This window comes from Perca flavescens, chromosome 9, assembly GCF_004354835.1.
Source record: "Perca flavescens isolate YP-PL-M2 chromosome 9, PFLA_1.0, whole genome shotgun sequence".
Classification (NCBI taxonomy): Eukaryota; Metazoa; Chordata; class Actinopteri; order Perciformes; family Percidae; genus Perca; species Perca flavescens.
In genome coordinates, this window is record NC_041339.1 from 37,719,116 (window position 1) to 37,740,301 (window position 21,186).

The 21,186-nt window shown below is 38.6% G+C and overlaps 1 protein-coding gene across 1 annotated transcript in view; it reads left to right on the forward strand.

The window, feature by feature from the left end:
• Nucleotides 1–12,409: 12,409 nt before the first annotated feature.
• LOC114561496 (complement C3) overlaps nt 12,410–21,186 on the forward strand; it is a 45,473-nt gene continuing 36,696 nt past the window's right edge. The window contains exon 1 of the mRNA XM_028587549.1: nt 12,410–12,487. Within this exon, the coding sequence (XP_028443350.1) occupies nt 12,411–12,487 (77 nt within the window). The 5' untranslated portion in view covers nt 12,410. The remainder of the gene's footprint in view (nt 12,488–21,186) is intronic.

Sequence of the window (21,186 nt, forward strand, 5' to 3'; positions counted from 1 at the left end):
ATAGTACAGGAGAAGCTTGCAGGCAGTTTCGACTTACATTAGCTGTTTAGGGTTAATTACTAATGTTAACTAGCATGTTAGTGATCAGTAATTAGCCTGTGTCTATGTTATCTCCTTACATATACCTACACTCTCCGTCTCTGTAAGATTGGGAATGATTGAGATTTCTCTCGGCACAGCTACCAGAAGACTTCACACTTTCAGACACGTTGCTCACGTCACATTCACGTTGTCTCTGTCAGTTGGAGGCTGCTCAGTAAAGCAAGAGATCACCGGAAAAGTTCTTCTAATATCCTTCACTGGTCTCAGACCAGAGACACGGGCTCTATTGGTCCATTACTGTCTATGGGCCCCTACCCCCGCCTTCACTGCTTCGATTTGAAAAAAAGTGGAGGGAGATGAGTCCGAGAGTTAGAGCAAAAGCTTCCAAAATATGGGAGTATTTCAGGTCAACTGGTAAAAGAGCTGTCTGTAGACTCTGTCAACCTTCACTTGGAAACACACAGGAGTTGTTCAAGATGTACAGAGCGTTTTTTTTTCTCCTCCATATCACCTCGTGGCTCCATAAAGATGCGCTCACAGAAAAGGAAAATACAATGTAAGTATGATTATTAATGAAACGGCGAGCTAGTCTGTACTTTTTATTCTTGATCGTACAATGACTGTCTTTGGATGTTAAACAGGCTACTTAGACTTGGCAGTAATGTTTTAAACTCCACCATGCACGCAGTTTAAACGCGAGCAGCACAGTTGTGTGCCTGGCTGCTTTCAGCGTGATTCATTACAGAGCTAAGCGGGAGAGTTGCTTTATAAAAGTGTATTTTTTGGTCTTGTAATTTAGAGGAAGCAGTCCGCCGTCTTCACAACTCGGAGATAAATTGTAGCAGGCGCTACGAACTGGAGCAAGAAAGAAAATGCTTTCATTGAATGAATTTCATTCATTATTCTGTATAAGGACATAGATAAGTTAATAGATACCGATCTAAACCATACATTTTTTTTTTACAGACTAACCTTGTCTCATAACGAGGCCGTGACCTATATTTGCTCGGAGCTACGTCTGTAAGTCCAGATTTACATGACGCTGATAATGACGCCATTGTGTGTATTTTTTTACTTTTTCATCTTTCCTGGTTTAATTTTACTGTGACTTATGTTTTTTTTTTATTATTCATACAACTCATTTAATTGTTTTCCAGCTGCCTGTAAGACATATTATGAGACAGCACGCAGGAGCTTCAGCGAGAACCAATAGGCTCGTTGGAGATGAACTGCGCCTCGCCTGTAAAGCGGACGAGAGCAGGCGGGAGCAGCCGGGGCAGTGACAAAAATCTGTTCTCAAGTCGGACAGTTTTCCAGGCGTTTCCAGCAGACTTCAGGCTGAACAGGAAGTGACATAAACACTGTGGTCCGATTCCGATTTAATAAAATGTTATCAGAACCATACATCATCTTGTACACAGTCTCCAGTTGTTTTTATTATGACAGAGTAGCTCTCAAAATGCTCTACATGTGATCTGTTGCTGGTTTTAATAAACACACACTGTAGATGATCTGTAATCTGAACAGATTTAGTCTCTCTGACTTCTAAACGTAACTATCAGACACACAACATGTGGTTTGTACAGAATATGTCTTTAAATCAGACAAATCGCAGTTAAAATCCCTCCAATTCAAAATCAATAAAAAGTTTATATAAAACGTCGTCATGTTGAGTCGATTCTGAACCAATCAGCTTTTAGATCAGCTAAGAGGCTGGCGTTTCCCAGCATGCCCTTGGTCCGCCTGGGTCCGCCTGGGTCTTGCAGTCGGTGGAGAGCAACTGCGGCGCTTGGCTCTCATGAGATTATCGTTACCCGCGTGTGCATGACGTCAGAGCAAGTCGGGATTCTATGCAGATTACAGTTACCAACAGCTCCGAGGCAGCCGCGGGTTGACGGTGCTGTAGGATTTGGCTACTCGTGAGCGTGGGATATTTGTTGTGTGTGCTGTATGTCTCCTATGCTTTGTACATAGTTTTTTTCTGATTTCATTTGTGTTTTGTGTCAATAAAGCTCTATCTTTGAATAAACAGCATGTTCCTGGCAAATCATTTTCCTTAGGATAATAATGACATGAATATACAACATAGCATACAGTACAGGCCAAAAGTTTGGACACACCTTCTCATTCAATGTGTTTCTTTATTTTCATGACTATTTACATTGTAGATTATCACTGAAGGCATCAAAACTATGAATCAACACGTGGAATTATGTACTTAACAAAAAAGTGTAAAATAGGTAGTCACCTGAAATGGTTTTCCAACAGTGTTGAAGGAGTTCCCAGAGATGTTAGCACTTGTTGGCCCTTTTGCCTTCACTCTGAGGTCCAGCTCACCCCAAACCATCTCTATTGGGTTCAGGTCCGGTGACTGTGGAGGCCAGATCATCTGGCGCAGCACTCCATCACTCTCCTTCTTGGTCAAATAGCCCTTACACAGCCTGGAGGTGTGTTTGGGGTCACTGTCCTGTTGAAAAATAAATGATGGTCCAACTAAACGCAAACCGGATGGGATGGCATGTCGCTGCAGGATGCTGTGGTAGCCATGCTGGTTCAGTATGCCTTCAATTTTGAATAAATCCCCAACAGTGTCCCCAGCAAAGCCCCCCCACACCATCACACCTCCTCCTCCGTGCTTCACGGTGGGAACCAGGCATGTAGAATCCATCCGTTCATCTTTTCTGCGTCGCACAAAGACACAGCAGTTGGAACCAGAGATCTCAAATTTAGACTCATCAGACCAAAGCACAGATTCCCACTAGTCTGTCAATTATGAATGGTCTAATGTCCATTCCTTGTGTTTCTTGGCCCAAACAAATCTCTTCTGCTTGTTGCCTCTCCTTAGCAGTGGTTTCCTAGCAGCTACTTGACCATGAAGGCCTGATTCAGTCTCCTCTTAACAGTTGTTCTAGAGATGTGTCTGCTGCTAGAACTCTGTGTGGCATTCATCTGGTCTCTCATCTGAGCTGCTGTTAACTTGTGATTTCTGAGACTGGTGACTCAGATGAACTTCTCCTCAGCAGCAGAGGTGACTCTTGGTCTTCCTTTCCTGGGGCGGTCCTCATGTGAGCCAGTTTCGTTGTAGCGCTTGATGGTTTTTGAGACTGCACTTGGGGACACATTCAAAGTTTTTGCAATTTTCCGGACTGACTGACCTTCATTTGTTAAAGTAATGATGGCCACTCGTTTCTCTTTACTTAGCTATATGGTTCTTGCCATAAAATGAATTCTAACAGTTGTCCAATAGGGGTGTCAGCTGTGTATCAACCTGACTTCTGCACAAAACAACTGATGGTCCCAACCCCATTAATAAGGGAAAATAATTTCACTAATTAACCCTGACAAGGCACACCTGTGAAGGTAAAACCATTTCAGGTGACTACCTCATGAAGCTCATTGAGAGAACACCAAGGGTTTGCAGAGTTATCAAAAAAGCAAAGCGTGGCTACTTTGAAGAATCTAAAATATAAGACATGTTTTCAATTATTTTACACTTTTTTGTTAAGTACATAATTCCATATGCGTTCATTCATAGTTTTGATGCCTTCAGTGAGAATCTACAATGTAAATAGTCATGAAAATAAAGAAAACACATTAAATGAGAAGGTGTGTCCAAACTTTTGGCCTGTACTGTACATATTTTGTTAATTCAACAGATTTTTACAGCCTTGTAAATACAAACACAATTTCACATGATGTCCCAGCAGCAGTTGAGAAACTGTTTGTTATCTCCGCTCTGAGGAAAAAGATAAACAGTAGAAAATCAATCAGGGTTTAGCATACAGTCCAATGAACAGTTCACTGCAAAATTACAGAAAAGGCTATTCTAAACTTGTGTGTTTTTTAAATGACTACATTTTACTACTCTTGTAATTATTATTCTGAGCCTGCTGAATCAGCATACTTACACATAATCAAACATATTGCATAAGCACACAGACAGTGTGGGTCAAATTAAAGTTAGGGCTCTTCAGCAGCAAGGAGTTTTCTCCACTAACATCAATAATTTTACTATGTGATTTTAATGTTTTTATAAATTTCTTGAAATTGATTATTATTAGTTATTATAAAAGTAAGTATATATTTTGGAAAGTATCCAGATCAGTCTTTGGATATTTGATTCAATGTTGTGGATGTTATTATAGATCTACAACATTGTATAAAAATTCACTTTAATCTTTTGAACTACACACAGGCTTGGGAGTTATGGGGCCCTATTTTAACAATCTGAGCGCACTGCGTGAAGCGCCTGGCGCTGGTGCGTTTAGGGTGTTTACGAATCCACTTTTGCTAGTGTAACGGTGGTAAAAAGGTCCATGCGCCAGGTTAAAGGGTTGTACTTACATGTCTTAATTATCATAGCTGTGTTTTGGGGGGCGTTTGTACCTTGGCGTATTGCTATTATGATGGAGGATTTGCTAAGCAGGAAGGAAAGATTTTCATGAGAAGAAACTGATCTGCTTGTGCATGAGGTGAATGCTGCGTTATTGACTTTAGACCAGGTTTTTGTTTGTCAGTGGCGCGATCACTTTCCTGTGCCTCAAAATAGCAATACACCCAGAATGCACCTGAGCACACCTCCATGTAAGACCAGCATGCCCAGAATGCACCTGAACACACCTCCCTATAAGACCAGCACGCCCATGGGGCGAACAGAAGGGCGCAGGTGCATTTGCTATTTAAACGACTTGGGTACTGGACGGGAAATTGCCAACTGCGCCGGTCTTAAACTAGCAACGACACTTGCATCGTGCTTTGCACTGCCTGGGTGCAAGATAGGGCCCATGATGATAAATACAAGCAGATTTTAGTCGACAAATTTGTCAAAATGTCAAAGATTCTGCCATACAATTTACACCAATGAATCTACTCCTTTAATATCTCTTTGTAGTAGGCCATTGCAGTCAACGTGGTAAATCAGTTAGCTATATGGAAAGACAAATAGCTTAGCTTAGAACAGTGACTATAAGCAGATTGAAACAGCTAGCCGGCCTCTGTCTGTCAACCCCATTGTGACGACAAGACTACAGTAAGTGACTGCGCAGAACACATAACCCCCCTTAATATCATATTGTAGTTTTTGTACAGATTAAACAAACTATAACATGTTAAGTAATTAGCCTCAGAGGTTCTGAAAGAGGAATTTTACATTTGGACTGTGCCAGGCAAGTTTTTCCCCTGTTTGCAGTCCTTGTGCTAAGCTAAGCTAACCGGCTGTAGCTTCATATTTAATGGACAAACATGAGAATGGAATAAATCTTCTTATCTAACTCTCGAAAATAAAGCAAATAATATGTCCATAAATGCCAAACTATTTTTTCAAAGAACATACAATGTAACTTTGTTATAGCCATACTCTTTTTGCAAATATTTTTGAGTTAGTATCTTACGTTTACTCCAGTTAACTGTTACATAATAGCAGCATTTTAAATTGCATTTAAGTGCACATACTGTGAACAATCAAACACAGTTATCAGTTGGCCACGTTTATTTTGGCTACAGTGAACATTCAGGCAAAGTTCAGTCCGGCTTTACATTTTTTTTTGCATTTAAAAGAGTTTTTCCATTTAGGATAAGGTTGATTTGTCACCCTTTTAGAGCTCACACTGAACAGTACTAAATTCTAACACTTTGCACATATGCCACAAAGCATCTGGCTACTAGGAAAACAAAGGAAGCTTCTTTGTGTGACTTGAGTATAAAAAATGGAATTAGGCCTTTGTCTTTGTGCTTAACTTTTATTCTGGATGACTCATTTTTATTTAATTTTTAATTACTGATAAGCCCCAATTTCCACCTTGAGCAGTCACAGTGGCCCAATCCCAAAGTGAGCCCTGAGGACTAAGGTCTAAGGACTCACAGACTTAATTGATCTCAGGTGCTAAGTGAGTGAGTGTGTGAGGCCACAAGGGCTCAGATAGGTATAAATGGGACTGGGACAGCACTTCACGTGTTACCTTGGCGATGTTTAATAACAAAGATGTTGCTGACACTTGCCGGTTTGGGAATTTAATTTTAAGTTTATTGCTTTCCACATGGCCAAGGCACAAGAGACGGCTGCCTGATTCCAACTTTTTTGGCAACAGGTTGGTCCAAAAATGTATTTACAACTTTCTTATCTTTAATTATTATTATAATAATAAACAAATTATTGTTTATTATTTTACTTAAGAGTACTTTATCAAGATTTACTCAGAAAGATTAATAAATCAGATGTGATGTAAACAAAATCTTACATACCATTACATATAGTATTTTTCTTTGTACAAAGGCTGACCAGTGCACCCCGTATGCCAGAGTGAACCAACATGTGCCAGTTATAGGGTGTATCTGGATGTCCAGAGAGGCCTCTCATGGCATTTTGAGCATCTTGAGTCAGAGGAGGGATCATGGATGGGGGCCAACGTTCAAAGTGTTGCTTTTTGTTTATTGGCTGGCCCACAGTGTTTCATACCGTGTGGCCGCAAGGGCTTTCGATGTGCCCAAGTCCACAGTGTGTAGAATTGTGCACAGGGTGGCCTTCGACATTCGTAGGTGTAAGGCCACCGTCATTTCCTTCCCTACTGCTAACATGCTGGGGGACATTGGAAGGGGATTTGGCCAGCTAGCCCAACATGACGCCTTTAATAATGCTGTGGGGGCCATAGATGGCTGCCACATTAGAATAAAACCCCCCCAAGCACAATCAGTATGATTATTTGAATCACAAGCAGTTTCATTCAGTGCAGGTTCAGGCCATATGTGACTCCTCTGGGAGGTTTATAGATATTTTCGTTGGTTATGGAGGTTCTGTTCACGATACACGTGTGTTAAGAAATAGCCCAATTTATGTTCATTCTTTGTACCCCACACCTGGTTATTTTCTTTTGGGAGATGGAGGCTACCCATGTCTCGAACGCCCCATCACCATTATTACGCCCTACAGACACCCACTACAAGGGAGGATGCAGGAGTGCTTTAATATGCGACATGGCAGGGCCCGGTCGATTATTGAGAGGACCTTCGGAGTGATGAAGGCACGGTGGCGGAGTACCTTGTTCAAGGCACTGGAGGTTAAGCCTGTATTTTGTTCAGAGATCATCCTGGCCTGTGCAGTCCTCCACGATGTGTGCCTGAAATATGGGGATGTCCTGGAAGAGCCAGAGACCCAGCCTGAGGATCCTGCCCCCCCTGCTCCAGTTCAACAGTTCCAGGAGAGAAGTGGAGCCCACATCAGAGACAGGCTATGTGCCCAGATTTCTACACCCCAACAACCTGGGACCATGTAAAGGCAGGCATCAGTTCTGTGGCAGCCTTTTTTGACATGTTGTATTAAAAATATAAGTTTGGGGTTGAGTAAAATGCCCTTTTATGTTTGAGCAACCTTGTGTTGTGTTAACCTTTTCTGTTCAATGATAAATATGGCATACTTTGGCTCATAAAGTTATGTATGACTATATTTCTGAGTTCTGTGGTTCTTGTGATGGATGCAAAATTTTCCAGGAAGTTACATTTTCATACAATATTCAGTTGTACGCCCTCAAATATTCTTACAATTAAAACTTAGAATCCACCTAATGCTAATCACAATTTAAACACCACACATGCAAATGAGGGCCAACTCAACTTTTAATGACATTGAAATGAGAAACAAAGTTGCCATTTAAAAATGTAAAAAAAAACGTAGGGTTCATGTCACAACTAAAGAAGACATCATCAAAAATCTATTTTTGCTTCTTAACCAATTCCCCAAATATACCTGTCAAAGTAGCAATTTGCTGTTCCCTCCTCGTGTCACGCTCTTCCTCTCTGGCATCCAGCTGCATCTCTCTCCTTTCCTGCGTCTCTGTATAGACCTTTAAGTACTCCACAACAAGGATAGCAATGCAGGTACAGTATTGATTGATTTTGTAAAGATGGAATTTCTTAGTAAAGATTTTTTTTGTTTGAATTATTCTGTACATTTAACTGGAATTCAGCATTTCAGAACTACAACCAACAACTATTTTCATTATATGTTAATCTGCTGATTATTTTCTTTCTATATTGTTTTGTCTATAAAATATCAGAATCTAAAGAAAAAATATATGCAGCTTCCTGGAGCCCAAGTCTAAAGCATAAATATGTTGGATTTACAATATAAAAGGGAAAGTAGCTGAAACAAGCTCGTTTTTTGTTTTTATTTCTTCAAAAAGTGTGTGTGTGTGTGTGTGTGTGTGTGTGTGTGTGTGTGTGTGTGTGTGTGTGTGTGTGTGTGTGTGTGTGTGTGTGTGTGTGTGTGTGTTCATTGACCTCTGTGGTAACTTTCAGACTTTATGGTATTTTTCTTTTGGACTGAAATATTGAAGTAAGAATGATTTACTGACATAAGCAACACAGAATTGTGCCATTTCTTTTTTTCAAGGAGAATTGTAGTGCGACAAGTCTACAGTTCTTGTATTGACTAAGTTGTGGCAGTGACATCATTGCTTCATTTAGCTGTCAGTCCAGTCAGTGTTCAGATTATTTCCCCTAGTATTCTAAGCTCTGAAAGCTTAAAAGTGCCATCATACTGTGGCTGATATGCAAAACATTAATTTTCTTCAGTGTTGGAGAACTTCTTTATTGAAACCATGCTTCCATGTTGCCTTTATTCTAAGTGCATTCAACATCATTTCATCAAGTATTCAACATTCAGACAAGTAAACAAATATGGGTTGCACTTTATATAATATAATAAGTATCCATAATTCATCATTTATTAAGCATTAGTTAACTATTAGTTAATGTTTTGTTCATTATTACTTATTTATTGTTCATACATAGTTCATCATGAGTAAAGTATTTGTTCACACAGTTTTAAATGGTTTGTTCATAGTAAATAAGCCTATCTTGAAAAATGTTTGTAAGTACAGTACAGGCCAAAAGTTTGGACACACCTTCTCATTCAATGCATTTTCTTTATTTTCATGACTATTTACATTGTAGATTCTCACTGAAGGCATCAAAACTATGAATGAACACATATGGAATTATGTACTTAACAAAAAAGTGTGAAATAACTGAAAACATGTCTTATATTTTAGATTCTTCAAAGTAGCCACCCTTTGCTTTTTTTGATAACTCTGCAAACCCTTGGTGTTCTCTCAATGAGCTTCATGAGGTAGTCACCTGAAATGGTTTTACCTTCACAGGTGTGCTTTGTCAGGGTTAATTAGTGGAATTATTTCCCTTATTAATAAAAAAGCAAAGGGTGGCTACTTTGAAGAATCTAAAATATAAGACATGTTTTCAGTTATTTCACACTTTTTTGTTAAATACATAACTCCATATGTGTTCATTCATAGTTTTGATGCCTTCAGTGAGAATCTACAATGTAAATAGTCATGAAAATAAAAAGGAAACACATTGAATGAGAAGGTGTGTCCAAACTTTTGGCCTGTACTGTATAATACTTCTCATAAATAAAGCATTTGTATACACACTCATAAATGGTTTGTTCATAGTAAATAAGGCTCTCAAAAATTAGGTTTATAAGTAGAAGTTTGACACTTTCTAAGTATTGTAAAAAACATTGGTAAATTAAATAATTTTCCCTTTATAAACTATCTACAAACTAGTAGTAATGTCGTTGTTTATTATTTGTAAAGCATGGTTCGTACATTCATTCAAATTAGTACAGCATTTGTAAATACAGTTAGTAAATGGTTGGTCCATAATAAATAAGCCCATGTAAAATGTTTATAAGTTGATTTTTTAATAATTCCTAAATGATGCATTAACCATTTGTAAATGACATAATTTTACTATTATTAACTAGTTACTCAGGAATGTATAAGGCTAGTTTAAACTAGGAAGTTGATGATTAACAGACTATCTAGACCTACATTTGCAACAACAAAATGTAAAGCCGGATTGAACTTTGCCTGAATGTTCACTGTAGCCATCTGATAACTGTGTTTGATGTTCCACAGTATGTGCACTTAAATGCAATTTAAAATGGGAAGTGTGTTCAGGTGTGACAGGTGGAATAATCAAGCCTGCATTTACTCAAATGTATTTTCATATTTGATATATTATATAATTTGGTACATTGAGACCGATGTAGAAATTCTCAGATGTGAACTCTTGGCCAGAGTGAGGCAAGAGGCCCTATGTGTGCTTTGGTTGGATCTGATCCAGATGTTTAAGTTCTGAGAATAACAAGTTAAAGGCCCTGATTGATTAGATGTCCAGGGTTGTTATGTATTTTGTAAGCATATAGCTGAATAACAACTTAGGTAATGTTAACCTATGACCTTTGGTGGGGGCCTACAGGATACTTGAGTGTATCTGAGCATGGGACCCTAACAGTGTTAGGATGAGATCATGAATACGGGTGTCCAGATAGGAGTTTCAGGATCAATGAGATTGTAAGGTCTATCCGAAGTTCGGAGAGAACACTTGGGTCTCTAGGTGGTCTCCATCATGAGAATCTTGTTCAATATTGAAAATAGCTGCCTATAATCTGAAATCATCGGAGTCGTCATCTGTGAGCATCTCCATCATCAATTTCCAGAGAGTACCATCTGTCAAGGTGCATTCTGGGCGTATTGCTATCTTGAGGCAGTGGGAAGTGATCGCGCCACTGACCAACAAAAACCTGGTCTAAAGTCAATAACGCAGCATTCACCTCATGCACAAGCAGATCACTTTCTTCTCCTGAAAATCTTTCCTTCCTGCTCAGGAAATCCTCCATCATAATAGCAATGCGCAAAGGTACAAACACGCCTAGTTTTTAAAGGTAATGGGAGATGACACTCTGATTGGTTTATTAGGCCCCCCAAAACACAGCTATGATTAATTAAGACATGTAAGTACAACCCTTTTAAACAATGTGCCTGGCGCACGGACCTTTTTACCACCGTCACACTAGCAAAAGTGGATTCGTACACGTCCTAAACGCACCAGCGCCAGGCGCTTCACGCAGTGCGCTCAGATCGTTAAAATAGGGCCCCATAACTCCCAAGCCTGTGTGCAGTAGTTCAAAAGATTAAAGTGAATTTTGATACATTGTTGTAGATCTATAATAACATCCACAACATTGAATCAAATATCCAAAGACTGATCTGGATACTTTCCAAAATATATACTTAGTTTTATAATAATTAATAATAATCAATTTCAAGAAATTTATAAAAACATTAAAATCACATAGTACAATTATTGTTGTTATTGGAGAAAAATCCTTGCTGCTGAATAGTCTTAACTTTACTTTGACCTACATGTTCTGTGTGCATATGCAATATGTTTGATTATGTATAAGTATGCTGATTCAGCAGGTTCAGAATAATAATTACAAGAGTAGTAAAAGGTAATAATTTATAAAAAAACACAAGTTTAGAATAGCCTTTTCTGTAATTGTGCAGTGAACTGGTCATTGGACTGTATGCTAAACCCTGATTGGTTTTCTACTGTTTATCTTTTTCCTCAGAGCGGAGATAACAAACTCCACTGCTGCTGGGACATCATGTGAAATTGTGTTTGTATTTACAAGGCTGTAAAAATCAGTTGAATTAACAAAATATGTATATCGGTTGCACATATTAACATCTTATTCATTAAATCTATCTTCAATTTAAAGGTCTTGTATTTAAAAGTTCTGTTTTATGTTCAAAGTATTCAATTACTAAACTAACTTGTGTACAGAATGTTTTCATGTTCAATCAAACCAATCTGTTAGGACTCACGCCATTGACCTATACAGCTTAGATATGTTTGTTTTATCAATTCTACATCTAAAATCTAAAATCTGATTTCTGGTGAAAGTATTTTGTACATCATTATTCCTGCTCCTGCTAAATATTTGAAGTACATTTACTACTGTACATTTTTGAAAGCAAAAATGGCAAAAAAGCAGAAAAAACTGTTCGAGCACAAAATAAATTGTATTTGATCAAATAATACTGTTCATCTTTACCAATAGCTTGAATGGAAAACATTGTACAGTGCAATTCAAACAAGTTGAAGTTGTATATATTGCATATATACCATAACCTTATAAAACACACTCACTAAAACATATGCCTTATGACAAATACTAAATAAAAAATAGCGTTTTTTTATTTATTTATATTTTCAAAGCACTTTGAGCACCACATGTCAATTGCCATTCAGTTCCATTGTACTACTATTGCCAATAAATCCAACTCACACCAAAATGATTTAGATTAATACATAGGAATACAGGTAAGAGGGGAAAATAATTGTTTTTCATTTATGCTAAACATAACATGCACCTTGACACGAGAGAGAAAATTGAAGAGGAGGACTGGTGAGACATCATAGAGGTGAAGTGGGGATGGTGGGGGGGGGAGTGGATAAAAGGAGGGTGCTTCAGATCGACAGTCCAGAGTGGATCAGGCTGAAGGATGAGTAGGACTCTGCTGTGGCTGCTGGCCTCTCTGGCCTTTGTCTCTCTGACTTCTCTGGCTGATGGAGCTGCATTGTAAGTAGACCTGCCTTACCTTTACACCCCAACCCCCCCAATGTTGTTGTTGTTTAGACTGCAACCAATAACAATATCCAGGGTCCTCTTGTATTCCAGTTAGCATTTTGTGTCACAAAAGTCTCTGTGTACTGTGGTCTTTGAAATGATGCCAATGAGTTGGCCTTATTCTTGTTCAGAGTTTGCACAGCAATGCATTAAGCCAGATCATGGGCGATTTTAGACCCTTTTTAGGGGGTGCTCAAGCCCCCCTAAATCTAATCTCAGGCCCCTATATATTATAATAATACAAAACGTTTTTTTTAAATAAATTGTATTGCTTCAAGTGAGAGTTTGTGAACATGTCTGTTAGTGACAGAGGACAAACAAATACAGGTTCAAAGGGCTTGAAACAGGTTTAATGTCCTGTGTGTCTGTCACCGATGCTATGCACCTGTAACCCAGTCAAGGAAAGGAAACGTAGTGTTGGCCAATCAGATGAGGTTGTTCCTTTGGCTGAGTCTCTATCTGATCTGTCAGAGGGAGAGCAGGAGTGCGCTTGGGAAGTTTAAAGGTCGTAGTCCCCAGAGAAGAAGTTGGTCATTTCATGGTACAGGTCAGAACCTACTTAATTGATTTTAAATTGCATAATACCACTATTGCCTGGATTTTAGATTACCTTTTAGCACGACCACAGTTTGTTAGGATTGGTAACAAACATTCTGATACCATTCTAACTAATACTGGAGCACCTCAGGGTACAGTTTTATCTCCCTTTTTATTTTCTCTTTATAATGCTGACTACAGGCATAGTCAGCCATCTTGTTGGGTACAAAAATTCTCGGATGACACTGCTTTAGTGGGTTTACTTAATCAGGGTGATGATCTTGCCTACAGAAGAGAGGTGCAGTCTTTTTACACCTGGTGTGAGTCTAACTTTATGAAACTGAACGTAGGAAAGACCAAAGAACTTGTTATTGATTTTAGGAAGAAAAAAGAGAAGGTCCTTCCAGTTACAATTAATGGGCAGTTGATTGAAATTGTGCAGTCATATAAATTCTTAGGTATATACCTGGACGAAAAATTAAACTGGAAGGAGAATACGAATGTCCTAATGAAGAAGGCTCAGTCGAGATTGTTCTTTTTGAGAAAACTTAGATCATTCAACATCAGCACAAAGCTCTTAAATGTTTTTTATCAAGGGATTTTGGCTAGCGTACTTTTTTATGCTGTACTGTGCTGGGGAGGCAGTATATCTGTTGAGGACAAAAATAGGATAAACAAGTTAATCAAGAGAGCTGGTTCAGTTATTGGTCTTAACCTGGATGTACTGCTTTTTGAAGGGCATCCATTACACCCTCTGTTCAAAGGACTCCGAAGCTCTTTCAGTGAGCGATTGGTAATGCCTCGGTGCTCTAGTGAGCGCATGAGAAGGTCTTTTGTTCCCGCTGCGGTTAGATTTTATAACCTACACTGTTAACCGTTGGATATTATATTATTTTTGTCTTTTATAATTTATTTATTTATTTATTGTCTCCTTATCACGGTCTATTGGTCTACTAGTCCAGAATTATTTGTTTGTTTATTTGTTTTTTAGTTGTGTATTGTGTTCGATTGCTGTATGGTTGGTGGCAAACCAGTTTCCCTATCGGGATTAATAAAGTTTTTTCAATTCAATTCAATTCAATTAAATTCAATTCAACCCAAATTGAAACGTAAGCAACTAAAATTGTTGAATGTTAGAACATTGGGTCAAACTGGTCGTTATTACTGGCACTTATAAAGTGTCAGGTTTAGTTCCATCATAGTGTCAAAAAACGTTAGCTGACATTCTTCAGTAGCTAGCTCAGAGAGGATCAGCTAATGAAATTACTGATTTAGCGGGGAGGGGGGTTAACACTTTTGCAAGGCACTGTATTCGTGTCACATTCTCATTAGTGGCTGAGCCCCCCTAAAGGTCTGATCCTTGAATCACCCCTCAGCCAGACAGAGCAAAGGTCTAAAGGCATGATGAAATGTTTTGTTGATCCAGTACTGGACTTTCATTAAGGTAGTCAACAGGATAATTGCATTGTATCTGGCGCATGAGCCTCACCTTCCGTTCTCTGTGTGTTGCCATTTAAAAAATTCCTTTGGTTTGAGCTATCAAGCTACAAGCTTAAAACGGCAAGTTTTAAACAGTCCCTCCAGGATTTTCACACAAATTCAACCAATCACCGTGAATTCGGTGCGACTCGCAATTTTGACCAATCACTGCAACTTTTCCGCAAATTGACCAATAACTGGAGTTTTCTGTCACTTCAACCAATCACAGCAGTCCCACGTGCCAGACTGTTCTTAAGTATGTGACTCTGAGGCGTACTCTGAGAGCCAATTTAATTTCAATTAAATTTATTTATAGTATCAATTCATAACAAGAGTTATGTCAAGACACTTTACAGGTAGAGTAGGTCTAGACTACACTCTATAGTTTACAAAGCCCCAACAATTCTAGTAGTTCCACCAAGAGCAAGCATTCAGTGTGACAGTGGCGAGGAAAACCTCCCTCTCAGGAAGAAACCTGGGACGGACCCAGCCTCTTGGTAGGCGGTGTCTGACGGTCCCGGTTGGGGGTGTGATGAACTTTTGCAATAATAGTCACAATAAAGATAATGGATCAGTGACTAGAAATAGTAGTTGTAGTAGTTCATGGCGTAGCAGAGCACTGCAGGGTGTCACAAGACGTAGCAGGGTAGAGCAGGGTGCAGAGCAGGACCACGGCGACAGGCTGCAACCATAATTTAGGGGCAACCCTAATCCAAGGGTTCTGGGCGAAAAGAAAATATATGGACTCCGGGAATAAACTCCTAAGAGTTAGGTTAGTAACAAGCATTTCTGGAACATGGAAGCACACAGATGGAAAGAGAGAAGAGAGAACAGGTCAGTGTGTCAAAGCAAGTCCCCCGGCAGTCTAAAACTATAACAGCATAACTAAGAGAGACAGGGATTGGGCTGTACTGGCCTGGCTCCCTCTACTTTGATTATATCAGTGATTATATGGTAGATGAGTCTAATGACTATGAAGAGAAGCAGAGAAGAGAATGGTGCCATGTCTGGCAGTTTTTCAGCATCGTTTTGAGACAGGATATTCCTAATTTTGGTAATGTTACGAAGATGAAAAAAGGCTGTTCTTGAGGTTTGTTTTAAGTGGTCGATAAAGGATATATCCTGATCAAAAATAACTCATAGATTTCTGACAGTAGTGCTGGAGGCCAGGGTAATACCATCCAGAGTAGCTATATCTTTAATAATGAGGTCTGGAGGTGTTTAGGCCCCAGCACAATAACTTCAGTTTTGTCTGAGTTTAACATCAGAAAATTGTAGGTCTTTGATGCATCCTTGCAGTTTAGCCACTGACCAAGCTGGAGTGAGAAAGGGTTGACGTAACATACGTACTTTGCCAAATTCATTTCCTCGTTTCTGATATGAAGACAAATCGTGTGTGAGTCGAACATCTCACATTACCAACAAAACGTACAGTGAAAAACCGTGCAAAACAATTCAGACCGTCCTGCCAACCTGTAGACACTTTAGAATGGCCACATAGGACTTGCTCTTGCTGTCTTTCATCTGGTGTAAACAATCCCAACAGCACACAATCTCCATCAACAGTGTGTTATGCAACAGCAAGCATTCATATCTCCAGCTTCAATGTTTTTCTCTTTTCTTTCTCTGACTTTCACAAAAGACATCATAAATGCATTTACACATTACAATTCTATTTTAGTTTCTTTAGTGTGATCATATAGTATTATTTTGTAAGTTTTTAAATAGAGCAGCAAAAGCATTATTTCAATAGCAATACTAAAACATTCTGAATGCACATTGGAACACCATTTTGTTTTCTTTTTACGACATATTGCCGTAGGGCAAAAACCGTGTAACAATATACAGTAAATAACCCACTTTCAACAACACCTACGTTGTGTCAAAATCACAACAGCACACAATCTTCATCAGCAGCGTGTCATGCAACAGAAAGCGTTCATATCTGTGTAGCAAAGAGTAGAACAATTACCATCTGAAATTACTAGAAAACATTACAGCCGAGAGCCAGCCAGCAAGTGTGTGGCTAGCTAACTACCATTAGCTTGGCATGCTACTAAAAGTGCTACTCGTGGATAAAGTTACTATAACATTCAGATGACATGCTAGTAGCGCTAGCCCTAGCACAGTTAGAGAGCTTACAGTTTATAAAGAGAGTCTCTGCAGAGGGCTGCACGTCTTTTTCAGCACTGTAGCATCTGTACCCCAATCTTCGTTTAAGTAGAAGCAGATTCCTCTGCCTTTCGTTTTCCCCGAAAGCTCCATGTTGTGGTCCGGATGAATTGGAAACCAGGCAGCTGAAGTGCGCTGTCCAGGATGCGTTCACAGAGCCAGGCTTCAGTGAAACACCGGGCGGCGGATCTGTTAAATTCCGAGTTGTTTTGGTTGAGAATCAGCAGCTCATCCATCTTGCTGGCGAAGGACTGGATTTTTGCCAGGTGGATGGATAGAAGCGAGGTGCATAGTCCCTGCCTCCTTAATTTCACCAGTGCTCCTGCTTGTTTCCCTTGTCTGCGTCTCCGGCAGATTCCATGGAGAAGTGCAGCACGTCCAACTAGGATTTGAATAGAATTTTCTGGGTTTGCGAAAACCAGAGAAAAAGTTCCTAAAGAGGTTTGCTTCTCTGGTAAAACTTACTGTTAAAAAAACGACAGAAAATGTAATGGACGCACAAAAACAAACAAAGTATGCTACTAAGAGGGCGCCAACTTGCATCTTAACCCACCAGGTGGCTCCAAAAATATATGTAACCAAACTTCTGCTATACATCTTACAGATGCCTCAGGCACATCTTCCTGACATCTGTTATACGTAGTACAGATTTCAGGAAGATGTGCCGATCAATTGATCCTGCATTAACCCATTTAACAAAACTGGTCAGTATAGGTCACACAAAATTAATTTAAATATCTTTACTAAATTACATGAATTGCTAAAGTATGATAGATAAATCATACACAATTACTAATAATAATACATTTTATTTATAAAGCGCTTTTCAGGGTACTCAAAGACAATTTACACAAGTTCAAATTATTATAGAAAATAGCACACAATAACACATTAAAAGCTATTCTGAAAAAAAAAAAAAAAAAAAAAAAAAAAACTTTTGATCATGTAGATAGATTTTGAGATCATTATCCTACTGTGGTCTATACTAAGGGCTAATCTACAAAAACATTATTAAAAGCTTAACACAGTGTTTTTTAAAGTCTGAGAGTCTCAGGCAAAGAGCCGGGGCACGTTCAATCTCAAAACGGCCCGTTTCCTGGGAACAGTGTGAAACGCCTTGAGTTATGTTTTCTCTCGTTTGGTAGGCGTGTCTCTCGACTGTTGGCTGTGTTCCAGGTCATACTCGATCAGTAGAGATGTGTCTGTAAACCCCAGGTAATAAAAACGTGCCCTTGCTCACAACAGGATGTCCAACGCACCCTGTTTCAGTTTAAAAAAACGCCACTTGGTTAGCCTTCCTCAATTTTTGGATGCCTATGGGATCATGAAAATGTTATTTGAACCCAAAGACACGGAACAATTGAGCCAAGAATAACATGTACTTATTAAGAAAATTCATTATTTTTCTTCATCTGTAGGAGTCACTGAAATATACAGTATTTCTCTCTTTTGACTACACACTTGTGAGCTTGTCACACTACTACTACTGAAGAAATTCAAGTACTGCTCATCACATCATCCACTGTCTATCATAATGGCAATTATTTCAGTAACAAATAAAGGTCCGTCTCTGCTACAGCCTCTACTCCAGTCTGTTGCCAGTCAGGGAAGTCCTTGATGGCCCTCTCGGCTTCGGACTCAGGAAAGTAGGATTCCTCGGTGCTGCTGTGGCAAGAACCAAAAATTTGGGTTATATTCGTGATTCGATGTGTAATTCGAATGCATGGAAGTTTTATTTTATTTGTTTTATTTAATTTTTTTTTAAGTTTTTGTTTCTTCTCCCTTTGTTTTTAAGAAGTGGTTGAGTCATAATTGTAACGTAAGTTTTTTTTGTTTTGTTTTTTTGTAGATGTGAATAGAAGACCGGTTTCATTAAGTAGAATACGCCAAGCCAAATGTTGTTAACATAGTTAAATTCTCTGCTAAATTTCTTCTCAGAGGCTTCAAAAGCCTTTCAATATAATTAAACAGAAAGGCCATTTGGTCAGTAAGAGGAGCTGCAGTCTGTGCAGTTTCATTTTGGGTGAAGTTCAAGATCCACAGGCTGTTTACTGTAGAAGGGATACAGCTACGGAAAAAAAGTTACGCAAAAATCCCGCAAAATATAGACTAATATCATAACATATTTGTTATACATTCACCCAGGAAAACACAACATCGTTACTCTAGAGTTTTAATTCAAACAACAATCTGTTTCCTTAACTTAACTAGTGGTTTTGGTGCCTAAACTTAACTCTCTGTATCCCATAGCCTTGACCGCTGTTAAAGTGCCATTCTGACAATATGTATTTAGATCACTTCCTAAATTAAAGCTTTAAATATCATGTTCTACATTGTCCCATAAAATAGGCCATAACTTTCTCTCTAAAAGGGCTAACATCAAGGTTTCACGGTAATCACAATTATTTAAAAAGTATTTACTTTTGATAGCAAAGGTGCCATTTTATGCTGTAAAAATGCAAGAATAAAGCCGTTAACACAAGTATACACAGAAAGTTTAATAACACGGTATTCAGAGTATGCACAGAGGAGTTATTGATATTGCATAATAAGGTGTACATGAGTAAATTGTCACATATGGTGCACGTGTTGATTATAAAGTCTGACAGCAGCAGGAAGGACATGTGGTATCTCTCCTTCACTGCACATTAGTTAGTTGGAAGTTTTACTGACTTTTGAATACAAAATTTAACCTACGACATTAGCGTTAACGTTAGCTAAGCTCACGTTACTGGCCTGGGTAACATTAACGTTATGGTTAGCCAAATTACGGTAAGATTAAATTATGGAACAACAGCAAGTAAATTAACTTACTACAACTGACATAGCTAACGTTAACTTTACATTCAGGTTCAGTCAGAGTAGTACATTTAGCAAGCTAGAGCAGGGATATTTAAATTTAAGCATGCAAAAACGTCGAAATATGTGTTACATTAAGCTGAAATAGTGCTTACCATGGGGTTTAACTGTAGCAACAAAGCAGTCTCCATCCTTACTGTTCAGTCTGGCAACTTTTTTCCTTCCTTCATCGAGTGTGGCGCGAATATGTTGCTGGGCAGAATTCAGATTCACTGTCCATCACATCAACAATGTGTGTAAAGTAAAAGACATCCAGACGCTCATTAGACGATGCTTCAAAATGACCAGCAATCAAGTGTAACAACATAGTTAATAGTATGTTGCTGCCATGTATAAGTATGTAACTTATATGTAACTTCCGGAAAATTGTAGGTCGGCACCTACTCTCAGCTCTTTTAAATCAAGGCTGAAGACCTGTCATTGTCATTTAATTCAATGTACTGGATTGGGAATTTTATTCCTGTATTCTATTCTATTATTGTTAATAATTTTTTTAATTTTTTATTAATTGTTTTTAATTCTCTATTCATTTCTGTGTTTTAATGTTTTATGTAAAGCACCCGAATTGCGCTGCTGCTGAAATGTGCTATATAAATAAAATTGTCTTGCCTATAGATTTCCATCATAATAAGACATCCAGACGCTTAGCAAACGACGCTTCAGAATGACCCGCGATTAATTGCAGATGAAGCGATCTTTTCCATACGTCGTGGCGACGTTTGTGTGCTTATTTGGGAGGGGTCAGCGCCCTTCTACTTCTAGTCCATTGCGACTTATCTTTCGAAAAAATATCAACGTTAGTGAATGGGGACAGGCAAATCATTTTTTGATCCCGTTTGAATTGAGCCATATAGCTTACAAATATGATGTTCGTCAATTTAAAAGATAATTTTTCAACCGAAGAAAGTCTCAGTTTATTGTTGAACTGTTGAAGTATAAGACTGTGAAAATACGTAAATAGTAATACTACACACTTCAATGTTGCATGGATGATGTCTCGCTGAAGCTACGATGTGTGTGTGTAGTTCACTGAGTGGTTTCACACTAAACTAAGTGGTACTACGACAAAGCTACGGCTAACTGAGACTTTCTTCGGTTGAAAAATTATCTTATAAATGGAAGAACATCATATTTGTAATCCGTGGTTCAATTCAAACTGGATCAAAAAAATGTTTGCCTCTACCAGTTCACCACCATTCATAGTTTTTTTTTCGAAAGATAGGTCCCATGAGGTCCACCGGAAGGGCCGGGGAAAAAAACATAATTCTGTTTTAATAATTAGGTTTTTTTAGACTTCCTATCATTATAGCTTTTTTCTTGTGAAATACTGAAAATGTTCCCTTCTTCAAGCACATACATATCTTACAGAAAAAGTCACACTTAGTAATAATAGCCGACAATAGCCAATAGCTGTGACGAAGGGTTACAAGGACATTTTTAAGGGGTCACATACAAAACAGGTCAGGAACTACTTCTGTAAGAGATTCACTCTTAAAACCTTTGTACAAACAGATACACCTGTAAACCATGGGTATAAATACTGGCAAATCTCCATTATAATGTGTGTGTTTTATACTTCTTTAAATAAAAAAGTTTGTCAGTAC